Source organism: Entelurus aequoreus, linkage group LG01 (genome assembly GCF_033978785.1).
Source record: "Entelurus aequoreus isolate RoL-2023_Sb linkage group LG01, RoL_Eaeq_v1.1, whole genome shotgun sequence".
In the NCBI taxonomy this organism is placed as follows: Eukaryota; Metazoa; Chordata; class Actinopteri; order Syngnathiformes; family Syngnathidae; genus Entelurus; species Entelurus aequoreus.
Window position 1 is genome coordinate 10,761,198 of NC_084731.1, and position 9,204 is coordinate 10,770,401.

At 35.1% G+C, this 9,204-nt stretch overlaps 1 protein-coding gene across 1 annotated transcript; it reads right to left on the reverse strand.

Moving 5' to 3' along the window:
- Window positions 1-1,498: 1,498 nt before the first annotated feature.
- On the reverse strand, window positions 1,499-8,994 carry sumo1 (small ubiquitin like modifier 1). Its single transcript, XM_062055791.1, has 5 exons — window positions 8,851-8,994; window positions 8,494-8,568; window positions 4,946-5,023; window positions 4,800-4,871; window positions 1,499-2,425 (listed from the first exon to the last, which is right to left on the reverse strand). The coding sequence occupies exons 1-5, from the start codon at window positions 8,860-8,862 to the stop codon at window positions 2,357-2,359; spliced, it is 306 nt and encodes a 101-aa protein (XP_061911775.1). The 5' UTR covers window positions 8,863-8,994; the 3' UTR covers window positions 1,499-2,356.
- Between the last annotated feature and the right edge of the window lie 210 nt (window positions 8,995-9,204).

A 9,204-nucleotide genomic window follows, 5' to 3' on the forward strand; every position in this document is an offset into this window, starting at 1 on the left:
TGTACTGTACTGTGCAACCTACTAATAAAAGTTTAAATCTATCAATCAAAGCTCACCTGGAAGGGTTATAGTGCAGTGTTCCTTAACCATAGCTCCAAGGCCCATTTCTGGGCCATGAGCACCCCCTAGAGTTCTGTGCCGTAAGTGACGCAGGTACTCAGTTATTATACTTTTCCAGCACTCTTGGTAGTTATAATATTTTTTTTAAAAAGGAGAAAGTCTGAGGTTAGTAAGAGTTTCTTAAGCATAAAATATATTACTAAAGTGATGCAATATTTGCATTTTCACTTTTCTCTTATTGACAGTTTATTTCACAAACATATTTAATTTTGTTTGAATTTATTTTAGCACTGCCTAACTACCGTATTTTTCGGACTGTAAGTCGCAGTTTTTTTCACAGTTTGGCCGGGGGTGCGACTTATGTGTGAAATTATTAACACATTAGCGTAAAATATCAAACATTATTATTGATCTCATTCACGTAAGAGACTAGACGTATAAGATTTCATGGGATTTAGCGATTAGGAGTGACAGATTGTTTGGTAAACGTATAGCATGTTCTATATGTTATAGTTATTTGAATGACTCTTACCATAATATGTTACGTTAACATACCAGTTGGTTATTTATGCCTCATATAACGTACACTTATTCAGCCCGTTGTTCACTATTCTTTATTTATTTTAAATTGCCTTTCAAATGTCTATTCTTGGTGTTGGCTTTTATCAAATAAATTTCCCCCAAAAATGCGACTTATGTTTTTTTCCTTCTTTATTATGCATTTTCAGCCGGTGCGACTTATACTCCAGAGCAACTTATAGTCCGAAAAATACGGTATGTAAATGTATTTTTCATAATTTATTTTTTTTATTCCCTTCTTTTGCAGCTTATTTATTTTTGTAATCAGTCTGACCTAAGTCTTGATAATAATCTTTGTGATTATGCTGTCATATCATATGGTTTATCCTGTTAAACTTAGAAAGTTAAACATAATTATTGAATACGATTAAAATCGAGAGTAAGATTAACATGTCTGTTCATATTTGTGTAGGCCCTGGGCTCATCTGTAGTGTAAAAGTTAGGCCCCAAGGATCAAAAAGGTTGAGATTGCCTGATATGGTGTCTCGCTTCATTCCTAAACTTTACCCAAAGGCCGAATATCCTTAACAGTTTGTACACCATATATACAGTACAGCATATGTGAGTATACAGTATATACATCACCTCTGCCAGCACAAGTCATTGGAAGGGAATTACCATCTTTGGCATTCCATTCATTTGTATCAGGTCATGCATACTCCGCTTTCACCTGTTTGACATAGATGATTATACATTCTAAAGTAGTACAGTAGTAGGAATGAAAATGGGATTAAGCAACACTCAAAAAAAAAGGCGAAAAAGTGGAGGTACAGGTTGGCCTATAGTCCACTTTTCTCATCCTTACTGCAGACTTCAGAGCACATTTCAGGCTAGCACAAAATACAGTTTTAGAAAAATATTGTTTCATTTATAAATATTTTATTTGCAAAATAAAAAAGCAAAATCAGCAGAATCTCAGACCATCTGTATCAATGTTCCTCAGAAGAATTAGATGTTGGGACTAGAATCATTGCTTTGGGACCCAGACTTTTCATATTTACTTTCATCGCCTCAAGACAGCAGCCAATAACTTGATTTGATATGCACAAAGTAGGCAAATTCAAAGTAATAATGATCTTCTCGAGGAACTTTGTTATACTAGAGGCTACGGACCGTCAGATTCCAACAACAACGCAAGAGGAGCTGCCACAACTGCAGATGCCAACCAAATGTGTCCAAACGGGTGCAGTGGAGTGCTATTTACAGGGTGAAAACTTTCAGTATGATACCACACAGGAGATAAAAAAATGGTTGCAATACTTACAATGCTCTAAAACCCATCACCAACATGTACAAGCAGTTATTATTATGAACTATTTAAAATACTGTACCAATTATGAGTAATGGTTATTTTAGACCGGTAAATGTGTAGTGTATTGCATTAATGTCACCTTTAAAGCAAACACTGGGGCTGGTTTTCAAATTATGTACAAGGGAAGTGTGATGCCAAAAAAATAGTACATCAAAAATTGTCGCAATGCTTCCTGTCACTTAAACATTACAGGATTTGGCTTCCTTGAACAAAACAATCTCTTTTAGTTTCCTGCGAATGTCACTACTTTATACAACAAATATGGCATCTGCCTGGTCCTCAACCTCACCATCCCAATGCATGGAAGCCCTAATAGTTTTGATCCAGATGGTTTGAAAGTGGACAGAATGCAACCAAAAAAAAGTGAAATACAAACGAAAAAAGAAGGTTAAGAAGACAGGAGATTTAATCATTCCAAAGTCCACCCGTCTGTTCTTGATACACCTCAATGACATCCTCGTCCTCCATCCCCAGCTGTTAGGACAAGATCACACATTTTATTAAGACCCCTCGACCCGATCAGCACCACAAGAGTCGAGGGCTGCATTATTTAAAAAAAGCTAATAACGATTTTTCTCTCCAAAATTGCAATGTGATTTGCAATTGTTAGATTTTATAATCAAAAGTATAATATATATATATATATACCCTAATGCAACGAAATGGCATTCTTATCTGTACTGTAAAGTTCAAATTTGAATGACAATAAAGGAAGTCTAAGTCATATATATATGTATATATAAATGTGAAAATAAGTGACGGAAGACAATGTAATCAACATATTATTGTGGCAAAGTGCCACACATTAGAACAATATGCGATAATCTACTTTCATCAATATTTTGCTTTCTGCAGACAGACTCAGACCTTTTGTCTACATCAGGGGTCACCAACCTTCTTGAAACCAAGAGCTACTTCTTGGGTACTGATTAATGCGAAGGGCTACCAGTTTGATACACACTTAGATAAATTGCCAGAAATAGCCAATTTGCTCAATTTACCTTTAACTCTATGTTATTATTAATAATTAATGATATTTACACTTAATTTAATGGTTTAAAAGAGGAGAAAACACGAAAAATATGACAATTACATTTTGAAACATAGTTTATCTTCAATTTCGACTCTTTAAAATTCAAAATTCAACCGAAAAAAAGAAGAGACAAACTAGCTAATTCGAATCTTTTTGAAAAAATTTAAAAAAATAATTTATGGAACATCATTAGTAATTTTTCCTGATTAAGATTAATTTTAGAATTTTGATGACTAGTTTTAAAAAGGTTAAAATCCAATCTGCACTTTGTTAGAATATATAACAAATTGGACCAAGCTATATTTCTAACAAAGACAAATCATTATTTCTACTAGATTTTCCAGAACAAATTTTTTCAAAGAAATTCAAAAGACTTTGAAATAAGATATAAATTTGATTCTACAGATTTTCTAGATTTGCCAGAATCATTTTTTTTAAATTTTAATCATAATAAGTTTGAAGAAATATTTCACAAATATTCTTTGTCGAAAAAACAGAAGCTAAAATGAAGAATTAAATTAAAATGTATTTATTATTCTTTACAATAGAAAAAATAAATTTACTTGAACATTGATTTCAATTGTCAGGAAAGAAGATGAAGGAATTTAAAAGGTAAAAAGGTATATGTGTTTAAAAATCCTAAAATCATTTTTAAGGTTGTATTTTTTCTCTAAAATTGTCTTTCTGAAAGTTATAAGAAGCAAAGTAAAAAAAATTATGAATTTATTTAAACAAGTGAAGACCAAGTCTTTAAAATATTTCCTTGGATTTTCAAATTCTATTTGAGTTTTGTCTCTCTTAGAATTAAAAATGTCGGGCAAAGCGAGACCAGCTTGCTAGTAAATAAATACAATTTAAAAAATAGAGGCAGCTCACTGGTAAGTGCTGCCATTTGAGCTATTTTTAGAACAGGCCAGCGGGCGACTCATCTGGTACTTACGGGCGACCTGGTGCCCGCGGGCACCGCGTTGGTGACCCCTGGTCTACATCATGCTCGTAAATGAAGAAATAACTGCTAAAAACTATACAGTGTCCATAATGTAATGTAATCATAATGTTTAATAATACTGCATATAACCGTTTAAAAAGATACACACTTTTATTTCTTATTACTGTAGAATTGTTTACCGATGTACTGTAATTGGAGGGTACACAACTTTGTTATCTTAAATAAATAAACAAATGATAAAAGACTAATTTCTGTAAACAAAAATGTCACCTAAATATATATTGAAAATCTTAAAAGTAATTTTTTTTTCCCCCAGTTGGAAAAACTAGGTCGGACATTGTCTTTTTGTCTGTTGCCATCTCGCTTGTTAGTATGTTGATGGACTAATATTGCCCATGTTGAAGGTGAACTATTTCCACATGGGACATATATACATATATAATCATATATACACATATATATATATATACATACACATATATGTATTTATATACATATACACATACATTTTTTTCCATTCCTCATTTTTGTTACTTTGCGGCAAGTTGCGAGTAGGGCAGGCTGCCTGTGCTTTCTGTGTGTGTGTAAAGCCTTTTGTGGATGAGTAAAAAGAGGGCTCACTGCGTTCATTTAATTCTACTGTTAAATAATCATGCTCAGGTGCTGAGAATGATGCACAGAGTAAGATATATTTCTCCTTGTTTAAAGCACGAGACTAACGAACACGAGGCAAAACAACCCCAAAAACCTCCGCCTTGTGCGGTTACGTAATCACACTAATTAAAACCTAGATGGCAATTTATTGTTGATAAAACGTGCAGCCCTACAATAGATCACAATGAACATTACTGGTAATAAAGGCATACCTCTTTAGGAGTTTGGCTATCTTCTATTCTCTGTCCTTCAAACAAAAACCTGAGTGTACTTGCTGGGACGCCCTGCAACACAAATGTTAAAACTGACATGCAGTTTATGTTGTTCCAAGTTTAGAGATACTGTGTTGAGTTCCAACCTGTCTCTGGCTGTAAGACTCTTTCAGCTTTTTCAGATGTGTTGTCATCTTTACTTTGAAGTGGATTTCACTGCTGTCCTGGAAATCAAAGACTGGTGTCAAGCAACAATCAGGATCTCACTTTTATTAGCTATATCCGCCATCTTAGGCCCCGTTTACACTAAGCCGGCTAAGGGTAAATCCCACCTAACCTTATCCTTGTCCACACACACGCACACAATGGTCGTTTAAGACCGCCCCCCCCCCCCGTCAGCCGGCGCAACGCGACCTAATACGCATGCCCGGAAAATGTACACGTCATAGTCACCTCCAGTGTTGCTTTGTGTGCAATTTCTTAAATGTAAATTATCTGAACAATATCCAGTGTTGTGGTATTTCAATGAACTAGAATCGAGTGTTTCGGACATCCCTACTCTCCTTCGACAAATGGACAAAGTTTTTCGGTAAGTAGAATCACAGCTGACCTCGACATTCAAAAGTTCTCTTGCCGTCTGAGAAGTGTTGTATCTCAAATAGCTGCAATGGCTTTCTCTTAAGGTATTCATGTGTGATTTCCACAAGCGTCTATACAGACAGAAGGAGAAACACGGCCATGTCTGAATGACTCACCTCCATATTTCCAGTGGTTAGCTCAGAGTTATGAAACCGCTTTATTATGAAGCTGGCTGTGGCGCGTTCTTTCTGACGTCACTTCCTGTGTGGGACACGGTCTTTCTGGCGTCACTTCCTCTCCGAACTCAGTTTGTAAACGATCAATGAGTCCATACAAAGCTAAGAGCCGGAGATTCAAGAAATACACGGCTCACTTACCCGTGTAAAAATTAGTCCGAGGAGGGGAACCTTAAACGCTGGTTTAGTGTGGCTGAAACGAGGCTTAGGATAAATAATTATTTGTTTAAGGGGTTATCCGGCGTAGTGTAGACATGGCCTTAGATGGTATAATTTATCGTTAGTTTGTACACTCGAGTGACTTTCAACTAAATAATTATGCTTTTAAGGGGTTATCCGGCGTAGTGTAGACATAGCCTTAGATGGTATAATTTGTCGTTAGTTTGTGCACACGAGTGACTTTCAACTAAATCATTTTTCGTTTAAGGGGTAGTGTAGACATGGCCTTAGATGGTATAGAATAAAATAGAAAGTACTTTATTGATCCCTGGGGGAAATTCGGCACCACAGTTCACTCACAATAGACAATAAACACTTAGGGATTTTTTTATATGTGAATAATATAAATACAGTCTATTATACAGCATTTTTCACATGTGAATAATATAAATACCGTCTATTATACAGCATTATTCACATGTGAATAACATGAATACAGTCTATTATACAGCATTATTCACATGTGAGTAATATAAATACATTATACATTTAAGTACAGTCAAAGAGGAACATATGCATTAAACATGTCTATAATTTGTCGTTACTTTGTACACTCGAGTGACTTTCAACTAAATAATTATTCGTTTAAGGGGTTATCCAGCTTAGTGTAGACATAGCCTTAGATGGTATAATTTGTCGTTAAGTTTGTGCACTCGAGTGACTTTCAACTAAATAATTATTCGTTTAAGGGGTTATCCGGCGTAGTGTAGACATGGCCTTAGATGGTATACAATAGAAAGTACTTTATTGATCCCTGGGGAAAATTCAGCACCACAGTTCGCTCACAATAGACAATAAACACTTAGGTGTTTTTTACATGTGAATAACATGAATACAGTCTATTATACAACATTATTCACATGTGAATAATATACATTATACATTTAAGTACAGTCAAAAAGGAACATATGCATTATCTATAATTTGTTGTTGGTTTGTACACTCGAGTGACTTTCAACTAAATAATTATGCGTTTAAGGGGTCCTCCGGCTTACTGTAGACATAGCCTTAGATGGTATAATTTGTCGTTAGTTTGTGCACTCGAGTGAATTTCAACTAAATAATTATTCGTTTAAGGACTTATCTGGCTTAGTGTAGACATAGCCTTGGATGGTATAATTTGTCGTTAGTTTGTACACTTGAGTGACTTTCAACTAAATAATTATGCGTTTAAGGGGTTATCCGGCGTAGTGTAGACATGGCCTCAGATGGTATACAATAGAATAGAAAGTACTTAATTGATCCCTGGGGGAAATTCAGCACCACAGTTCGCTCACAATAGACAATATACACTTGGGTATTTTTTTTACATGTGCATAATATAAATACAGTCTATTATACAGCATTATTCACATGTGAATAATATCAATCAATCAATCAATCAGTCAATGTTTATTTATATAGCCCTAAATCACAAGTGTCTCAAAGGGCTGTACAAGCCACAACGACAGCATTATTCACATGTGAATAATATAAATACCGTCTATTATACAGCATTATTCACATGTGAATAACATGAATACAGTCTATTATACAGCATTATTCACATGTGAATAACATGAATACAGTCTATTATACAGCATTATTCACATGTGAGTAATATAGATACATTATACATTTAAGTACAGTCAAAAAGGAACATATGCATTATACATGTCTATAATTTGTCGTTAGTTTGTACACTCGAATGACTTTCAACTAAATAGGGGTTATCCGGCGTAGTATAGACATGGCCTTAGATGGTATAATCTATCGTTAGTTTGTACACTCGAGTGACTTTCAACTAAATAACTATTCGTTTAAGGGGTTATCCGGCGTAGTGTAGACATGGCCTTAGATGGTATAATCTATCGTTAGTTTGTACACTCGAGTGACTTTCAACTAAATAACTATTAGTTTAAGGGGTTATCCGGCGTAGTGTAGACATGGCCTTAGATGGTATAGAATAAAATAGAATAGAAAGTACTTTATTGATCCCTGGGGGAAATTCAGCACCACAGTTCGCTCACAATAGACAATAAACACTTAGGTATTTTTTTTACATGTGAATAATATAAATACAGTCTATTATACAGCATTATTCACATGTGAGTGATATAAATACCGTCTATTATAAAGTATTATTCACATGTGAGTGATATAAATACATTATACATTTAAGTACAGTCAAAAAGGAACATATGCATTAAACATGTCTATAATTTGTCGTTAGTTTGTACACTCGAGTGACTTTCAACTAAATAATTATTCGTTTAAGGGGTTATCCGACTTAGTGTAGACATGGCCTTAGATGGTATACTTTGTCGTTAGTTTGTACACTCGAGTGAATTTCAACTAAATAACTATTTCTTTAAGGGGTTATCCGGCGTAGTGTAGACATGGCCTTAGATGGTATACTTTGTCGTTAGTTTGTACACTCCAGTGACTTTCAACTAAATAATTATTTGTTTAGGGGGTTATCCGGCGTAGTGTAGACATGGCCTTAGATGGTATAGAATAAATTAGAATAGAAAGTACTTTATTGATCCCTTGTCTTTCAACACACCGAGGTAGAAACACTTGCAACTCCACAGTTACACGTTAACTTCAAACCCCACCATGTCCTGCGACTGATTCTGATGTAAACAATGTTTTGGGAACGTTGCAGAGACGTCTCTTACCTGACCGATCACTTTCAATTTGATGTATTCTCCATCTTTCTTGTCTCCACCGTCTTGGCTCGATGGTTTTGTTTCCTACAAGTCAACAACAATACATGTTTAAACGTCACACCGGACGACGCATTAGAAAATAAAACCACTGCTGGTGAAAACAGAACTGAAAGTCGTGATGAAAAAACATTTGAATGTATATCTTGTTAGGTTGGAGATAAAGTGAGTAGTGTTTGGGCCTCTAAATGGGAGCTAAACGTTAGCATATCACAGCACCTAAGTGGCAGGCATAACACACTTTTATGTCCAATTGTGGGTTACAAACATATAATGTTACAACAATTACGATATATACGCGCATCCTACCGTATCTGACATGTTTTCCACTGTGGGCGAAGACACAAACGAACAAAAGAATTAGCGTTAGCAATCATTCGCTGCTTCGCCGACCATAAAGCTGATGTTATGAGAGTCATTCTACCCGGAAGTGATATAAAAGACCAGGCCATATTAAACGGAAGTGATGTACAAAACGAGCTATTTTCAAAATAAAACAATCATTTATGGCAGTGGTTCTTAACCTTGTTGGAGGTACCGAACCCCACCAGTTTCATATGCGCATTCAGGGAACCCTTCTTTAGTGAAAAATAAAATGTTTTTTTTTTTCAAATTCAAGACAAAGTTATATGTTTTTGGTAACACTTTAGTATGGGGAACATA

Bases quoted from the DNA above. Each gene is read 5' to 3' on its own strand.
- sumo1 (XM_062055791.1), bottom strand. The intron at 5,024-8,493 runs GTAAGAGACGTC...TTTGATTTCCAG, and splicing joins AATTGAAAGTGATCGGTCAG to GACAGCAGTGAAATCCACTT. The intron at 4,872-4,945 runs GTTGGAACTCAA...TTTGTGTTGCAG, and splicing joins AGTCTTACAGCCAGAGACAG to GGCGTCCCAGCAAGTACACT.